The 19,342-nt window shown below is 46.6% G+C and overlaps 2 protein-coding genes across 3 annotated transcripts in view; one reads left to right on the forward strand and one right to left on the reverse strand.

Moving 5' to 3' along the window:
• clcnkb.L (chloride channel, voltage-sensitive Kb L homeolog) overlaps positions 1-625 on the reverse strand; it is a gene marked incomplete at its 5' end in the record, with an annotated part of 22,745 nt that extends 22,120 nt beyond the window's left edge. The window contains 1 exon segment of the mRNA NM_001085839.1: positions 350-625.
• On the forward strand, positions 428-10,379 carry hspb7.L (heat shock protein family B (small) member 7 L homeolog). 2 transcript variants are annotated; one of them, NM_001093089.1, is given in 4 exon segments: positions 428-512; positions 4,353-4,600; positions 7,113-7,237; positions 9,020-10,379. In NM_001093089.1, coding segments are annotated over 3 exon segments (489 nt in total). In that variant the 5' UTR covers positions 428-512; positions 4,353-4,422; the 3' UTR covers positions 9,206-10,379.
• Positions 10,380-19,342: the final 8,963 nt, after the last annotated feature.

A 19,342-nucleotide genomic window follows, 5' to 3' on the forward strand; every position in this document is an offset into this window, starting at 1 on the left:
GCACAAGGCTGCAGGCTGAGTTATACAGGGAACTCTGAGTATCACTCATGTATTATAAGGGATTGTGTACCCCCTACTGTAAATGATAAGGATATTAGAAGTCACTGAGGGGTTGTTCTGTGACCATATAAAGGCACAAGGCTACAGGCTGAGTTATACAGGGAACTCTGAGTATCACTCATGTATTATAAGGGATAATGTACCCCCTACTGTAAATGATAAGGATATTAGAAGTCACAAGAAATGGAGTAACAAAAGCAGGTTTCACACCACAAAATAAGTTGCCAAATTCCAGTCCTTAAGAGCCATCAGTGCCTTCTCTAGTCTGATTGGACAGTGCTGGACTCACCTGTATCAGGTTAGTGAAGGTTCTGCTGTTTCAGAGGATCGTGTGACCTTCAATTCATCCCAAGATCCGTGAATGGGGCACAAGAGCAGCCAAGAGGCACAGACACCCCAATACTTGTCAGCGGCTGCCCCAGTCCCACAGTCTGACAGTCTGACAGTTGCAGGTATTTATTATAAAGTCCTTGGCAAGTGGAGCAGAACGTCCCCGGGGCGAGTGTGAGTGGAATAAGAATGAGCTGCAGGTGAGAGTGAATTCCACTCAGTCACCTTGATCCCAGCCCAGTCCAACTCTCAGCATGGGGGGAGGCAGGAATTTTGTGGGTTTTCTTCTCCTCCTTCTCTCTCCCAATTCCACTCCCAACTCTTCCGTCTCTTGTTTATGAGCTGACAGTTGTGTTGGGGCAACAGAGATGCTGGAAGAGCCTGTTACACAGTTGTGATACTGCCCCACACTTACGTTTTCTCTTCATATTCGTGTAAAGGGGTTGTTCACCTTTAAATTAACTTTCAGTATAATGTAGAGAGGGATATTCTGAGACCATTTGCAATTGGTTTTCATTTTTTATTATTTATGTTTTTTTTTTTTACTTCCACAATCTGGTTGCTAGGGCTAAAAAACCCTAGCAACCATGCATGGATTTGAATAAGAGACTGGAATATGAATAGGAGAGGCCTGAATAGAAAGATGAGGAATAAAAAGTAACAATAACAATACATGTGTAGCCTTACAGAGCATTTGTTTTTTAGATGGGGTCAGTGACCCCCATTTGAAAGCTGGAAAGAGTCAGAAGAAGAAGGCAAATAATTCAAAAACGATGAAAAAGAAAAAAATTTGCCGTTCTATATCATATCAAAAGCAAATGTAAAGACGAACCACCCCTATTGGAAGAGTTTATATTTATAGGTTCCCTACTGTGTCTGTGTAGGGGGCTCTGGTTCCCACCCATAGGACAGAAATACAGGTGCATGTCAGCTGGTACTAGTGTGTTTATTGGAGAAAAATTAGATTGCAAGCTCTCTTGGAATGATATGGGAAGTGGAGCGACTCATGGACCAATTGTAACAGTTGCTATGGGGCAGATGTTAGTAACGCTCAGCAGCTCAGTTTCCCTTGTAGTAATTGGGGGGAGCGTTAGCTGTTACACAATGTCTCGTGCAGAGATGGGGTCCCAAAAACCGACAGAGGGGTGGGAAGATTTGCAGGAAGTCGCAGGGGATTGTGGGTAATGTCAGTGGTGATGGGGCTGCCGTACGTTCCTCCTGCCCCCGGGCTGTTGTGACAATATGTCCCTGTGTTGTGACAACACTTAATAAAAGTGATGATGTCAGAGAGATCAGACAAATAACTCCCTGACCCCCTCTACTCCCAGCAACCCAGGGTTTAACTGTTGATTCTTCATGAGAACAAGCAGTGTAACAGGTGAGAGACAGGTGAGGCCCTCCTGCACTTTACACCCCAGGTAAATATAGTGTTTGTTTTATTTAAAGGGGAAATCCACCCATTAATGAAAGAGATTCAATTCTACACAATTTGCCAGTGTGGATTACTAATGAAAGCAGTATCTGTCCTGCTGGTTATACTCTCTGCACTGCTGGTTCTGATTCCTGAAACAGCGCAGAAGAGATTGACAGACCCAAGCTGATATCAGATATACTTTGCACTCACAGGACACAAATAAACCAATTTCTATTGTTGCCTTTGGACCGGCCCTTTAAGTGTCTGTGGTTTCGGGACAGTTGGGGGGGGGTCGCACGGATGACGCTTGTCCCAAGCAGTGACTCAGCCCCCGGGAGTCGTTACTAAGCGGCTGGAACATGAAGAGCTGACAATTCCATTGCACTGACCCGCTGCCCTATTCCTGGCACTTTGGTACTGATCTGTCTATGGGGGGAACCAGCTGCTCAGTCACTGCTGTGTGTAACCATCTAATTCTGTGAGAGAACATTCACTTACTGCACTGCTGCCAACGACTGCCAGGAATGCTCAAGGACAATGTGCCCCCTATGGAATTCCTCACAACTGGGCACACATTGTGCCACCCTGATTAAAGAAAAACTGTCCTTTATATTATTATTATTCCACTTCCTCTTTCAACTTCTCTTCTTAACCCTTTCATTACGTATATATATACTGAAGGGTGCAGGGAGTTGTCGGCCAATAATATCTGTTCACACAAATTGATTGTGTCACAGCCACGTGAGGGCAGCAGGGTGCAACAAGGGGGTACAATAGGATTGTATAGGTCCCTTGAACTAAAGGGAGGCTATTTAGGTTCCTTCCTATTGGCTGATCACTTGGGGGATACATTGGGGGGGGGATATAGTTCCCTATGTTCCAAATTAGAAATTAAATTCTTGAAAGTTCAGGAGGAAATTTGAATGGAAATGTCACAAAACTCACATGGGTTATAAAAGAAATGTTGGGGTGACCTGGACCTTCTTGTTGGGGGGTTTGTGCCCTGGAACTTACTAAACAGCTTTTCTGAATTATTGGGGGTTTAATAGTCAATATCATTATTCCTACAGACTCTGCCTGTGATTGGCTGATACAGACACGGCACTAACAGCCAATCCCAAGATGAGTTTCTGCTCAAATAATGGGAGTAGATAATCAGAGGTACCACAGAGAGTAAGGGGGGTGCCCCTTCTTCTTCCCTCCCCCCCATTCTCACCCCGGGAACTGGACCCCTATATGGGTGGGCTCTGTGTGGGGCTCCATTATTTGTAATCCTGCAATCTGCAGCTCTTATACTGTTACTGAACTACAACTCCCAGCATCCCCTGACAGATTGGACTGTGGGCAGCAGGTTTGGCAGTTACTGAACCTTCCCAGAGAGTATAATCCCCCCTCCAGTATTTGGCCTGGTGCCGGCGGCTGGAGCCGAGAAGTGGCCGAGCCTGGGGCACATTTACTACTGGGATTCAGTTACCATAATAGGAAACAATGAAAGTGCAGAAGGGGAGGGGCCGGAGGGATAATCCAATCAGGAGATAACAAGACCCTCAGTTAACCCCTCTGCTGCCAGTGTTGTTTCTTGGTACCAGATCCAGCCTGGGTGAGACTAGATATACCAATATACATCATTTGGGCTCATTTACTAAAGCAGCGCAAAATATCAGTGCAATTCCCTATCGTTGTTACCCTCCATGCAACATTTCTAACCAGATTTTCAGGGGAGCCACATACAGTCTCATACAGCTCAGAAATTGGGGAATCGTCCTCATTTTACAGCAAAGCTGTTCCCCATAGCAACCAGATGGCAGTGAGCTCTGACTGCCCCCCTGTACTAATAAGGAGAATAAAGCCGCATTTTGATTGGTTGCTGTTAGTTAATACAGAGCATAAAATTCACAGTTGTTGGGATTGACCCAAACTGGATTTATTTGTGGTATTTTATAGAACATCCACAGGGACAAGAAAACTTGTTGAAAGTTACAAAGTGAAAATGTATTACCCCTCCCAGGGAAGAAAATCTGACTTTTTACTCAAGACAGTGCTGCTCTTCTATTACATGGAACTGGGTACCGCCCTCTGCACCAGGCACCCCATGATTTTAATAGTGGACAGACGCAAGGGACCCCTGGGAGCATCAAGATGGCAGCACCTCATTTAGGTGGAAAGTATCTGGTTCCTTGGCCATTTTGTTATGACATTGTCTGGCAGGGGATGCTGGGAGTTGTAGTTTGGTGAATGTTACCCCATTACTGATACCATACAACCCCTCCAGTCCTTTTCCATGTCCCGGCCTAGGAAAGCCCCTGGGGAGAGGGTGCCCGGGTGCAGCACTTGTGAGTTATGAGCTCACTCCTCTGATCCCACAGGGTCACACTCTCTGCACTGAAACTTTCCACAGCTGCCGGGGGAGATGCTGCAGCCTCTAAATATAACCCTGGGGGGGGCTGTCAGTCTATAAAGCTTGGCTGGAGCAGAGTCAGACTCACAGACTCACAGACACCTGCCAGACCCCTCATCTCTCTCTCTCTTCTCTGCTCTCGTCTTCCAGTTGGGGGGTCTCAGCTCTTCCCCGGGCACCTCGGTGGGTTCCTCCTCTAAACACCCAACGTTGGACTTCAATGAATCTGAAATCTTCCTCTGCCTTCCGATCGGAGCATACCATCAAGCAGACCTCCTCCTCCTCTTCCTCATCTTCCAGCCAGCCCCGGGAGCCATTCATGGACAAGACCCAGGGAATGTTCGGCGATGACTTTGGCAAGTTTCGGAGACCTCACGGCGACCCACTGGGCTACCCAGGCAAGTTGGACTTTTAATACAAATGATGTGGCACTCAAGTTGATGAGTTACCCTTTATCTGAGCCTGGAGAGGCCAAGGGCACACTGTTATTTTGGTCACTGGTAATTATTCCAAATAATATTGTCCCAGGCACACGCTGAATTACTGAGCAATGCCCAACTGTCACCAACACTATCTGCCTCATTGATTGACAAAACCCATGTGTTTGCAGGAAAGGCACCTGCATAGGGCACAACCAATTTGGGAAAAGGCAGGGGTGCAACTGCAATGTTGCAATTTGATTGTCTATATCCAAGGAACCATCACAAGCATCTCCTTGTCTCCCCCTCTCCCTTCTTGGTCTGTCCCCCAACTCTGCTGCACACAGGGGATATCGAGGAGACGCACAGTTGCCCCCCTGGTGCCAAAGCTCATCGGTCTGGCTCTGTGTGCCCCACCCTTTGGGCATCATCAGGGACTATTTTATTAAATATTAATCAGGGTAACTGATCCAGCTGTGCCTTCTGAGACAATTCATTGGTTGATACTTAGAATCGCTGCCACAAAGCAAGACAGGACTGCTGCACTTTGCTGGAGAGGAAGTAGAAATAATCAGGAAGTGGATAAATGATTTAGTTCTTCGGCACACCACTTACTTTTAATGAATCAACTTCATGGGAAGGGAAATGAAGAACGCCATTATTATTTTCGGCTCTTGGCCTTTAAAGCATTTATTGCAGCAGAAAAGTGGCACAAGCTTTCGGGGACAAGCCCTTCCTCAGGTGCATCTAAGGCTGGTCCCTGAGAGCTTATGCCACTTTTCTGCTGCAATAAATGCTTTAAAGGCCAAGAGCCGAAAATAATAATGGCGTTCTTCATTTCCTTTTCCTACGAAGGAAGTGGATAAAGTCAAGTTTACTATACACAGGGACCAGAATCTTTTTTAGCAGTGGAGTAAAATATGTTCCCACCAAAAGGACCAAACTTTATACAATATTGTCAAACACCTTTCCCTCTGATCCCTTTAAACAGAATCATGTGATGATCATATCCCTTTAAGGATCCCTGTATCCTGTTCAATGAGTCCCGTATTCTGTATGTATAGTCATTATATATATGAATAAATATAAATATAAATAAACATTTCAACGATTCGGCTCCTAAACCTGAGCCGTCTTCAGGAAATAGCTTATATACATATATATACCGTTAAACCCCATTTCAGGGGACCGGAAAAAAATGGTGTAAAATCCAGGAAAATGTAAAATCAGGGAAAATGTATTATGCATAATATATAGATGGGACTACAAAACAAAAAAATGTAAAATGAGGGAAAACTTAAAATCAGGGGATGTAAAATAGAGGTTTCACTGTATACAGACAGGGGCAGCTGTGTTTATAAATAACATAAATATATCCCCTCAAACACAGCAAACCTTTCCCTTTAATTCATACTCTGTATTCATATCCACTGACCTCTAATGTTTGTTCTGTGGCTCTAGAGGTCATGCTACTGGCGCCACCTTGAGGATTCAGCTGTAATTACAAACAATTCCTCTGTATGTATCAGCCCATACTGTCAGCTCTGGTTTAATTACAAACTGCCACTTGCTCTGTAACCCACCAGGATAGCAGGAGGTGCCATACTGTCCAAGGCATTTTTATTATTACTATTATTATAATTATTATTATTATTATTATTAGCAATACCCTGCAGCTGTCACTCACATTGTTACATAGTTAAATTGGGTTGAAAAAAGACAAAGTCCATCAAGTTCAACCCCTCCAAATGAAAACCCAGCCCCATACACACACCCCTCCCTACTTTTAATTAAATTCTATATACCCATACCTATACTAACTGTTGTGTATGAGGCTGGAGTACAACTCCCAGCACCCTTACTACTGGGAGCTCATGGGTTATTATACCTAGTACAGGGCATGCTGGGACTTTATTATGAGCATGGGGGGCTACTGGTGCAGTTTCAATGTTGCCACCAGTATTAACAGTCCAATAAAAGCAGTGACTATGTTGTATGTTAAATTACTCCTGTGTGTAGACCCCCACGGAGAAGCCGTGTTCTGATGCACAGACCTTGCCGCGCACATTACTCCCCACACTGGGCAAATAAACTCACTTATATAAATAGGAGAGCTTGTCCCTTTAAGCAGCAGGAACAGCCTGAGATCCCCAGGATTAATAGGATTGAATTCTGAGCCGGTAGTGACTATAAACTAGAGAACTGCACAGAATCTGATCATCATCTGCCACTTTCTGTATTTTATTTATTATTTATTCATATTTTATTGCAGCGCTGCTGCCTGGAGGGGCCTGTGATTGATTTAGCTGGGAAAGTGGGAGACCTAAGAAAACTTGGTTGGGGCAGAGCAAACAAAACCATTGATAAATGTAAAAACTGGATGTGTAAAGGGCGGGACCATCATTTGAAGTATTCTCCTTTATTCTCCTTTATTCTCCTTTATTCTCCTTCATTAGCAAGTAAATACTTGTTCCCTCTCATTTCCCCACAGGGGCCGCAGACAATGTGAAAAGCGTGGGAAACACCTTCCAGTTTGCTGTCGATGTGAGAGATTTCTCCCCTGAGGACATTATTGTCACTACGTCCAACAATCAGATTGAGGTCCATGCGGAGAAGGTCAGTGGCTTTTACCCCGGAAGCTAAGATTTTCCTTACTCCCGGGAAAGTAAATCCAGTCTCCCCCAGTACTTACCCAGATACAGAGCTCTGATTCTCTGTACTTCCTGCTCCTGGGCTGTTCTCTTTCCCATGGTCAGACAGGAACCTCCCCCTGGGTAAGTGAATCCAATCTCCCCCCAGTACTTACCCAGGTACAGAGCTCTGATTCTCTGTACTTCCTGCTCCTGGGCTGTTCTCTTTCCCATGGTCAGACAGGAACCTCCCCCTGGGTAAGTGAATCCAATCTCCCCCAGTACTTACCCAGGTACAGAGCTCTGATTCTCTGTACTTCCTGCTCCTGGGCTGTTCTCTTTCCCATGGTCAGACAGGAACCTCCCCTGGGTAAGTGAATCCAATCTCCCCCAGTACTTACCCAGGTACAGAGCTCTGATTCTCTGTACTTCCTGCTCCTGGGCTGTTCTCTTTCCCATGGTCAGACAGGAACCTCCCCCTGGGTAAGTGAATCCAATATCCCCCAGTACTTACCCAGGTACAGAGCTCTGATTCTCTGTACTTCCTGCTCCTGGGCTGTTCTCTTTCCCATGGTCAGACAGGAACCTCCCCCTGGGTAAGTGAATCCAATATCCCCCCAGTACTTACCCAGGTACAGAGCTCTGATTCTCTGTACTTCCTGCTCCTGGGCTGTTCTCTTTCCCATGGTCAGACAGGAACCTCCCCCTGGGTAAGTGAATCCAATCCCCCCAGTACTTACCCAGGGACTAAGCTCTGATTCTCTGTACTTCCTGCTCCTGGGCTGTTCTCTTTCCCATGGTCAGACAGGAACCTCCCCCTGGGTAAGTGAATCCAATCTCCCCCAGTACTTACCCAGGTACAGAGCTCTGATTCTCTGTACTTCCTGCTCCTGGGCTGTTCTCTTTCCCATGGTCAGACAGGAACCTCCCCCTGGGTAAGTGAATCCAATCCCCTCCCCCAGTACTTACCCAGGTACAGAGCTCTGATTCTCTGTACTTCCTGCTCCTGGGCTGTTCTCTTTCCCATGGTCAGACAGGAACCTCCCCCTGGGTAAGTGAATCCAATCTCCCCCAGTACTTACCCAGGTACAGAGCTCTGATTCTCTGTACTTCCTGCTCCTGGGCTGTTCTCTTTCCCATGGTCAGACAGGAACCTCCCCCTGGGTAAGTGAATCCAATCTCCCCCAGTACTTACCCAGGTACAGAGCTCTGATTCTCTGTACTTCCTGCTCCTGGGCTGTTCTCTTTCCCATGGTCAGACAGGAACCTCCCCCTGGGTAAGTGAATCCAATCTCCCCCAGTACTTACCCAGGTACAGAGCTCTGATTCTCTGTACTTCCTGCTCCTGGGCTGTTCTCTTTCCCATGGTCAGACAGGAACCTCCCCCTGGGTAAGTGAATCCAATCTCCCCCAGTACTTACCCAGGTACAGAGCTCTGATTCTATGTACTTCCTGCTCCTGGGCTGTTCTCTTTCCCATGGTCAGACAGGAACCTCCCCCTGGGTAAGTGAATCCAATCTCCCCCAGTACTTACCCAGGTACAGAGCTCTGATTCTCTGTACTTCCTGCTCCTGGGCTGTTCTCTTTCCCATGGTCAGACAGGAACCTCCCCCTGGGTAAGTGAATCCAATCTCCCCCAGTACTTACCCAGGTACAGAGCTCTGATTCTCTGTACTTCCTGCTCTTGGGCTGTTCTCTTTCCCATGGTCAGCTTGTTATGTGATTCACTTGGCATGAGAAATGTGACCTTTAACTCCTTCTGTTCCAGTTAGGGGCTGATGGGACGATCATGAACACTTTCACCCACAAATGTCAACTCCCAGAGGACGTGGACCCCACCACTGTGACCTCTGCTCTGGGGGAGGACGGGAACCTGACGGTGAAGGCCCAGAGGAACCCGGCAAAGCACTCGGAGCACCTGCAACAGACCTTCAGGACTGAGATTAAAATCTAAATAAAGGGGGTGAGCAGGAATGGGGGGTAACAGGGATGGGCTTGATTGGTTTGGAAGGAACAACCTGCCCTATTGCCCCTCACCATGAACTGTTTAACTGCTTCACTCCCAAATGATATTATTCCCAGGGGGCCAGAGCTCTCCTGATTGTTACCTGGAAATGCAGAGAAATGTGTAGCGCACAATTGTAGCTGTGATTGGTTTGTGTGTGTGTTGGACACAAGTTACAAAGAATCGAAACCCCCCGCGAGAGAGACCCCCAGACTCTGCCGAAGTCTCCCGTGGGTTAAAGGAACAGTACACTCTTGACATATAAGTTAATAAAACCGTTTATTTTACATTTTGCTGTTTTAACCCTTTCCTACTTATCCCAGTCTGTGTTTCTGCTCTTTAATTTCTAGTTGCAGTTGGTCCATTCTTCTTCCACTGGTTTCCACTCCTGCCCTCTGCCACCCCTTTTGCCTTCTAGTTGCCCCTTTCCCTCCTGATCCCTTACTGCTCCCGCCTCCTTCCCAGTGTCCCAAACCAGGGGGACTCCATGTGCTCCACCTACTCGCCCAACCGATTGTCACTGTATTCTCATTCCATCTGCTTTCCCCATTCCTGTATAGGCACAAAGAGGAGGGATGATAGAATGTAGAGAAAAGGGGAGTGAAACAGAGAAGACAGAAGGGCTGAATTTAGGAAGAAGAACAGGAAGGGTTCAGCCCACAAGCAGGAAATAGATCAGACAGGAGAGCTGGATATGGAAAGAACATTGGGATTTGGAAGGGTTTAGGCCACAAACAGTAAACAGAATGGGATATGGATAGTGGTGAGTACTGAGGGTTCTTTGCATTTGTTTCTTTCATTCTCCCAAATTTAGATTTGGGTTTACTGTTCCTTTAACCGGTCACCTGACATAGACTCTAACTCTACATTGGCGGCTGCTGAGGGTCTCATTGCCATTTCTCTCTGATCTGTGCCCCCCTTAACTGGCAGAGCAGCGGCAGAGACGGGGTTAATGACATTTAATGACATTTAATCACACAGAGACGTTTCTACTGATAAATGGAATTCACTCGATAGAAAAGAACAAATCGCCATTTCCTTCAGTGTTTTATTGTTGTATCCACGCCGTGAACATGAAATATATTTGTTTATCATTCTAATAAAGGATTTTATATTCCCAAAACAGTGAATATTTCTGCCTCTGGCGACGGACTTAAAACTAGAAGAAATCAGGTTTTATTTGTATTATTTGCCGTTACCTAGCAACAATCAATTATTAATGTGTATTTATAGAGCACCAACATATTGCGCAGCGCTGTATGCACGTGGTATGAAATAAGGGTCTCCATATACAGTCCAATAAACAGGCGACTTTGTCTGGAGGGGCTGAGCTGGCAGTTTATATGGCACTGAATACGGAATAATTGACTGCCTGGTGGCTGGTACTGGTACTGCAGCAGATATAGTCTCCTCGCATTTAACCCTTCAGCCCTGGGTATGTGATTTCAGATTCCCCTGAATATCCCCCCTATCTCCCACAGGTGCAGGGGCACATCAGTAAACTGACAGTTAGTATTTGATTCTTTCTGGGCCATTTGGGAAATAGACTCTAAATAACTGATTCTCCTCTGATTTCCAAACTATTTAATCAAGTCAAGATCAGCCCCTCACTCCATGGACAGCGAATCCAAGACAGTATATTGCAGTTGGGCTGTGGAGGATAAAATTACAGGGGTGAACCCACAGTGCAGCGTAGGGGATGCTCTTGGGCTTATTCTGCATCACAGGCCCCACTGCAGGAGAAGAAGGAAGAGGGGTCTGTTAGCACAATAAGTGAAATCCAGGCCAGTGAGTATGGGATAGATTCAAAGAGTCAACTCCCAGCATCTTCCATTAATGTTGATAGTAAAATGGTGAAAGAGCTGGTGGTTTAGACCCTCACTTGTCTGCCCATGAGTCTCCTCCCCTGCCCATGAGTCTCACTCACTTGCACCATGAGTCTCACTTACCTGCCCATGAGTCTCACTCACCTGCCCATGAGTCTCATTCACTTGCCAATGAGTCTCATTCACTTTTCCATGAGTCTCAATTACCTGCCCATGAGTCTCACTCACCTGTCCATGAGTCTCACTCACCTTCCCATGAGTCTCACTCACCTGCCCATGAGTCTCAATTACCTGCCCATGAGTCTCACTCACCTGTCCATGAGTCTCATTCACTTGCCCATGAGTCTCACTCACCTACCATGAGTCTCACTTGTCTGCCCATGAGTCTCACTCACCTGCCCATGAGTCTCAATTACCTGCCCATGAGTCTCATTCACTTACCCATGAGTCTCACTCACCTGCCCATGAGTCTCACTCACCTGCCCATGAGTCTCAATTACCTGCCCATGATTCTCACTCACCTGCCCATGAGTCTCACTCACCTGCCCATGAGTCTCAATCACCTGCCCATGAGTCTCAATTACCTGCCCATGATTCTCACTCACCTGCCCATGAGTCTCACTCACTTGCCCATGTGTCTCACTCATCTGGCCATGAGTCTCACTCACCTGCCCATAGTGTCCTTGGACATTCTTTGTGATTCTGGGCCCAGTGAGAAGATCAAGTAGTTGGGCACATGGATAGGTGATGCCCCATGTAAAGGCAACTCTTGGGATGAGCCCACTGGGCTGATGAAATAAAGAGTATAAGACAGGTGGTTGGATCTTGCTTGTCTGTCCCATGATTCTCCATAGGGCCTGGGAGTTGGTTGAGTCCAAAAGAGAGAGGTTCTACCTGCAGGGGAAGGAATCACACAGTGTTGTTAATGTGTCAGTGCTTAGCAAGTGTTACTGAGAGAAGATCTGTATTTGTCTCCTTTGCACTCACCTCTTTCCTCCAGATCTTCATTAACCCATTGCAACTATTGATGTGAGGTTGCAGAGTTCTTGGGCATGTTCCTCCAGGCTGATGGGAGGTGCAGTTCAGTTGAGTAGAGGAAGAAGAATAAAGCTGAATGATAGTTGCTATAGAGCACTAGGGGTGCATATATACAAGTACACCACATAACATGAGAGGCACAGTATTAGCTCACACTCACACAGGGGCGCTCCGCCAATGAGGCGAGTTGAGGCACTCGCCTCAGGCGGCAGCGCCCCCCTGGTTACCAGGGGCGGCAAAAATGCCGCTCCTGGTAACTAAGAGCCGAATTTCCGGTTTTCAACCCGGAAATTTGGCTCTTCTAGTGCAGAGCGCGCAATTGCGCGCTCTGCATTAGCGACGTGGACCCTCCCCTACCCAGTCCATGTCAGGAAAAGTGAGTACCATGGGGAAGGGGGGGGCGGCAAAATGAAGCCCGCCTCAGGCGGCGAAATGCGCAGGATCGGCCCTGCACTCACACTCAATGAGGAGCCACTGTAAGGTCACATTACTGTGAGTAGGGGCCACACTTGTATCTGTTGGGGCCTTTGCCTGGACCTTACTGCATTTAGCATTTCTCTCTTTTTTGTCTCTCTTCTGCCTCTTTGTTACACTCCGTGAGGAACGTTGAACCTTTTTGGGTAATGGGGTGATCTCTCCTCTCTATAGACATCCAATGAGGTGCTCTCTCATTCTCTTCTCATCAGCCTGACTGCAGCAAAGAGTTAATATCATAGGAATGCATGGCAGCCCCACTGGCAGGGAAGGGGTTAAGCGGGGCTGAGAATAAAGCAGTTGTCACATCAGTGTCACAAGGTGATAAGACAGAGCGGGGGGGGGGAGTCAGGACGAGTCCATATTAGGAATTCTCTGCCCAATAAATGCCTGGGAGGCTCCGGGATGCCAGTGTCTGGGTGTAACAGTTATTTTAGGGGGGCGCTGCCTCGTGCCTTGTCTGTGCAGAACAGTTTGGAACTGGGGGCAACAGCCTGTTATTTAACCCCCACCTCCCCCAACTGCTGTTTAACTCCTTCCTCCATCTCAGTATTTAACCCCCTTATGTCATTCCAGCTGCTTCCCTGAGCCACAATTAACCAATTATATACTGGATTGTCTCACTGTGTGTAATGATTGAATAGAGCCGTCCTATTATATAGCAATGGTTCACACTGCTGCCACCTACAGGCACATAAGTACTTAGCTCCACTGCCGGTTCTGCCTTCAGCACAAATTAGCTGATACCCCTGCGTGCTGGGCTGTACTCATAGAGAAAACTGGCCCTGTACTTGTAAAGAGCCTAACACGTCTCTGGATATATATTTCCCATGATCAGACATACACCTCTAAGCTCTACACTTCTTACTACTGGGCTACTCTCTTTCCCATTGTCAGGCAGCAATCTTCCCTGGATACCTGGGTAAGTTCCTGTCTGACCATGGGAAAGAAAGCAGCCCAGGAGCAGGAAGTACAGAGAATCAGAGCTCTGTACCTGGTTAAGTACTGGGGGAGATTGGATTCACTTACCCAGGGGGAGGTTCCTGTCTGACCATGGGAAAGAGAACAGCCCAGGAGCAGGAAGTACAGAGAATCAGAGCTCTGTACCTGGTTAAGTACTGGGGGAGATTGGATTCACTTACCCAGGGGGAGGTTCCTGTCTGACCATGGGAAAGAGAACAGCCCAGGAGCAGGAAGCACAGAGAATCAGAGCTCTGTACCTGGGTAAGTACTGGGGGAGATTGGATTCACTTATCCAGGGGGAGGTTCCTGTCTGACCATGGGAAAGAGAACAGCCCAGGAAGCACAGAGAATCAGAGCTCTGTACCTGGGTAAGTACTGGGGGAGATTGGATTCACTTACCCAGGGGGAGGTTCCTGTCTGACCATGGGAAAGAGAACAGCCCAGGAGCAGGAAGTACAGAGAATCAGAGCTCTGTACCTGGGTCAGTACTGGGGGAGATTGGATTCACTTACCCAGGGGGAGGTTCCTGTCTGACCATGGGAAAGAGAACAGCCCAGGAGCAGGAAGTACAGAGAATCAGAGCTCTGTACCTGGGTCAGTACTGGGGCTACAGAAATGGAACAGTATGTTGTTGAAAGCAAACATAACCTTCAAGTTTAAGTAACAGGCAGACAGACAGAGGATGTAGATCAGGTGCCAGGTTTATTATAAGAAATGACTCTCAGAAGATGAAATGTGGCCGGGGGATTAGGAAGCCAATCCATGCCCAGTGCTTTGGGAGCAGGGACACTCACATTCTTTATAACTGGCAGAGAATAAATGAGAATCCTCTGTGGCACAAAGACACCTGATTATCTACCTGCAATTATTATAGATCCCAGACATATACACTATGGCTCTATCTCAACTACAAATCCCATGATCCTTTGCCAGCCGGTAGTGGAGTAACCAGTAGAAGCCTCCTCTGATGTAGATTCCATGTTTATAGGAAGGGTCCCATGTGGCTGGTTCTGGTATCAGTTACTAGTAAAGTCCAGTGATTATGTTTGTGCTAGAGAGGTCCCTATACAGTCAGTACTGACCCAATAAAGACTAAGGGAAGAGCCCAGGAAAATGCAGCTGATATAGACACACCCCTGAGCAGATACAAGGACGTCCCCCGAGGAACACGGAGCTGAACGTGCTAAATGATTTAGACCCAGTGGCTAAAGGCTACGACTTGCCCACAATGACAATATTGTCTCCATTTGGGGCTTATTCTCAGTTAGGGTTTCTGGGTGCGGAGACAAGAGGCGACTCCCCGCAGGAACTGCTTTACCGAGTCCTGAAGAGTCTTGTACAGGGGGGTCTGGCAGCCATTGTGTTTCCCCTCGGCTGGCACAAGTGAGGGTTGGCATTCACCAATGGGCACAACAGGTTTCCCACAATCCTTTGCTTTGCACGAGGAGTAAGAGCGGCAGCTCTGGGACCGGTCCCCGGTGCTCTGGTTATTTATACAGTGGGTGAAGCAGGTGCAGAGCCGCTCTCTGGTGCTGGGGGCCCGGCTGGAGGGGGCTCGACTTTTCAGTGGGACAGGTCTGGGGTCTCCGGTAAAGCAAAGCCGTGTCCCGGTGTGGCAGTTAATAATGAAGGTGTGATGTATGGAAGCCATTGCCAACTCCCGTCTCCTGATAACACAGTCACACAGGCCCGACTCTAGTGAGAAGCACAAACACTTACTGTATAGTGACCCCAAAACTGTCATATACCTCTGTAATGTACATATATACCCTGTATAACTCAGCCTGCAGCCTTGTGCCTTTATATGGTCACAGAACAACCCCTCAATGACTTCTAATATCCTTATCATTTACAGTAGGGGGTACATTATCCCTTATAATACATGAGTGATACTCAGAGTTCCCTGTATAACTCAGCCTGCAGCCTTGTGCCTTTATATGGTCACAGAACAACCCCTCAGTGACTTCTAATATCCTTATCATTTACAGTAGGGGGTGCATTATCCCTTATAATACATGAGTGATACTCAGAGTTCCCTGTATAACTCAGCCTGCAGCCTTGCGCCTTTCTATGGTCACAGAACAACCCCTCAGTGACTTCTAATATCCTTATCATTTACAGTAGGGGGTACATTATCCCTTATAATACATGAGTGATACTCAGAGTTCCCTGTATAACTCAGCCTGCAGCCTTGTGCCTTTATATGGTCACAGAACAACCCCTCAGTGACTTCTAATATCCTTATCATTTACAGTAGGGGGTACATTATCCCTTATAATACATGAGTGATACTCAGAGTTCCCTGTATAACTCAGCCTGCAGCCTTGTGCCTTTATATGGTCACAGAACAACCCCTCAGTGACTTCTAATATCCTTATCATTTACAGTAGGGGGTACATTATCCCTTATAATACATGAGTGATACTCAGAGTTCCCTGTATAACTCAGCCTGCAGCCTTGTGCCTTTATATGGTCACAGAACAACCCCTCAGTGACTTCTAATATCCTTATCATTTACAGTAGGGGGTACATTATCCCTTATAATACATGAGTGATACTCAGAGTTCCCTGTATAACTCAGCCTGCAGCCTTGTGCCTTTATATGGTCACAGAACAACCCCTCAGTGACTTCTAATATCCTTATCATTTACAGTAGGGGGTACATTATCCCTTATAATACATGAGTGATACTCAGAGTTCCCTGTATAACTCAGCCTGCAGCCTTGTGCCTTTATATGGTCACAGAACAACCCCTCAGTGACTTCTAATATCCTTATCATTTACAGTAGGGGGTACATTATCCCTTATAATACATGAGTGATACTCAGAGTTCCCTGTATAACTCAGCCTGCAGCCTTGTGTCTTTATATGGTCACAGAACAACCCCTCAGTGACTTCTAATATCCTTATCATTTACAGTAGGGGGTACATTATCTCTCATAATACAAGCAATATAAATAGAACACAGCATTTCAAATAAAGGGTAACTGATCCTGCTATGCACAGACATGAAGAGATGTCAAAACATTTTAAAGCTAAATTATAGTGCATGTATTTATATATCTATATAATATAGTGGATCTCTATGAGGCTTCAATACCCAGAGATACACACAGCTCAAATACCAGATTATTATTTCCAATTAATTATTCATATTTCCTCTCCATTTATTTTCCAAACATAAACATTAATGTTTGTTATTGCTCAGGGGATTCTGTGTGCAGAGTAGTAGAAACCAGTCTCCCCATTAACTGTTACACAACTCTACTGATCATATTTACTACTCAGTTTGCACCTACCCATGTGTATAGATACAAAAATATTTGCACAAAAGGAGCCTTGCACCTCTCTGCACCCCCTCTCACCTTTATGCAGGAGATCAGGAGCAGACATTGCAATAAACACACAGGAGGCCCAGGAATGAGGGGCCCCGGGTCCCTAGTGTTGTGCAGGGACTGAGCTATTAGTTGATGAATGAATGTGACCGATGGGTTGAACTTCCCTGTGATTGGACAGGAGTCTTTTTTCCAACTCAATAACTATCCGTGAGATCTAGGGATGGGCTACAGGGACTCCCTGAATTACAAAGGAGTTGGGTGCCGGGTGGGAGTCAGAATGTGAACAGGACCTGGGAGGGGCCACAGACCTGTGCCTAAGGCTAATGGGCAATTAAATGCACAGGGAGTGTTACCTTGATGATCTACATGGGCAACTCTATCACTCAATTAGTGATAGAGTGCATTAATACTTAGCATTTATTTATTGCCTCACATCTCCAGGGTCCTGGGTTCAATTACAGCCTGGGGACTATCTGCAATGAGAGGGTAAATCCTCCCTGTTGGCTCCTCCCACACCCCAAAAAATGTACAGACAGGTAAATTGGCACCCAATAAAATAGTATGTAGCCAATATACAATCATTGCACATTCTCAATGGGTTTATGGTGAATTGTGAATTGTATTGCTAGTGTTGATCTGTATCCTTAAATTTCCCTTCTCTGCTTTCCCTGACTGCTCAAACCTTTGCAGCAGACAAGACTCCAATTCCCACAATGCCTTGCAAGTTCTTCTTGTGATCTACAGACCTGAGACAACAACACAGGAGAGCAGGTGTGTGCAAAGCATTGTGGGAAATGTAGTCTTGGCTAGAGGAGAGCTGACATGATAAACTGTGTCTATAGTCGGTCCGACTGAGAAGGGGAACACACAAACAGTACAATTACATTTACAAACCAGGGAAACATTTAGGGTGTTATGTAATAAGAGCCGCTAAGTTTGCCCAGGGGCAGTAACCCATAGCAACCAATCAGCACGTATCATTTACTGGTCACCTGCTTAAAAAGCAAACATCGTATTTGTTGCTATGGGTTACTGCTCCTGGGCAAACGTAGTGCCTTATATTAAATATAGGGGATAATGAAGGTATATATATGGAAGTAACTCAGAATTGCTTTCTATAAACAGAATTACAAGAGAGCAACTCCCAGGACCCTAAGGGATACTGGGATTTTTAGTTTCCTGACAACTGGGGGGTGCAAAGGTCAACTATCAAACGTCTAGTTGCCATGGCGACTCGGGTCAGACACCTATGAGGGAAGGAGAGGCTGTAGGTGCAGCTGATAGAGGTAAACACAGTGTATTGCAGCCTATCCCTGGGAACTGGAGGAGGGGAGATATAAACAGCAGCAAAGGAAGGCACAGCTTGTTATGGTTAAAAACCTGTGTCATTTCTTTCCCTTTGAAGCTGTAACGGCCGAGTCAGAACGTGTAACTGCTGCAGGGGGAGATCTGGTTGTCTCATTCCTGTAGGTTAAAAACAACACTGGGGCGGAGGGTTAGTATAAAGCCAGGGTCCTCAGATGTTGCTGGACTACAACTCCCAGCATTCTTCAATACATCGTCGAAGGTCTAAAGCATGCTGGGAGTTGCAATCCAGGAGCATCTGGGGAGACACCATTAAGAAACAAGTGTGAACCTGTATAAATAATTAACGATTGTACTAATTAAGTCTCGTGTATTCACTCTGGGGACCCTGACAGTTATTAGAGCTCAACAAGCGCTGGAAAGGAAGGGAGCTGGGACCCCAATAAGAAGGCTAAAGGCCCCCATTCCCAGGGAGTCTAAATCAACTGGAAGCCAATTAAAGGGAAAGTCCCCCACTAATCCCTCTGCCCATCTCGCTTGCTTTTCACACCCAGAGCTGACAGTCAGACCTCCCAGTGGCTAATTCTGAGCAGCACACGTGTAGCCACCCTGAGCCTATAGAGCACCCACCAGTCATGTGCGCCCCAAGGAATCTGCACATTAACCCTCTCATTACCTTGCTCCTGCAGGCTGTACTTCAGGCACATAGTCGCTCCTCTGCTGTGACTCAGTAATGCGGCTAGTGCTGGCCTTTATCAGCTGGTCCTGCAGGGGAGCCAATCAGAAACTGGGATCTGACTCTCTGATGAATGGCTTTATAGCAGGAGGACAATAAGGAGTAGTTGACACAGCAGCTGGTGCCGGGCAGATACAGCCGGAGATGGTCCCTTTGTGTCTATAAGTGAAACATTGTGTTTGCAGTGACAACAACAAAGAGGCAAAGTCACCGGCTAAAATGAAATCACAGAAGGAGTTGCCGGCCCAGTCCTGCCTCTTGGAGCATGCTCTGGAGCTTATTAGCCTGAGAGCACAGGGATTGGTTGTCATTATTCACTGGCCAACCCCTCCGTCTGTGTGCCCCCAGGGAGGGTATCGCTCAACACTGGCAGCGAGTTATATAATGTCTCCTAGTCTGACACGTC

Source organism: Xenopus laevis, chromosome 7L (assembly GCF_017654675.1).
Source record: "Xenopus laevis strain J_2021 chromosome 7L, Xenopus_laevis_v10.1, whole genome shotgun sequence".
NCBI classification, from domain to species: Eukaryota; Metazoa; Chordata; class Amphibia; order Anura; family Pipidae; genus Xenopus; species Xenopus laevis.

Excerpts from the sequence above, each read along its gene's own strand:
- hspb7.L (XM_041568516.1), top strand. The coding sequence starts at position 4,423 with ATGAATCTGAAATCTTCCTCTGCCTTCCGATCGGAGCATACCATCAAG. Across the intron at positions 4,601-7,112 it reads CGACCCACTGGGCTACCCAG|GGGCCGCAGACAATGTGAAA; the intron begins GCAAGTTGGACT and ends ATTTCCCCACAG. Across the intron at positions 7,238-9,019 it reads TTGAGGTCCATGCGGAGAAG|TTAGGGGCTGATGGGACGAT; the intron begins GTCAGTGGCTTT and ends CTTCTGTTCCAG.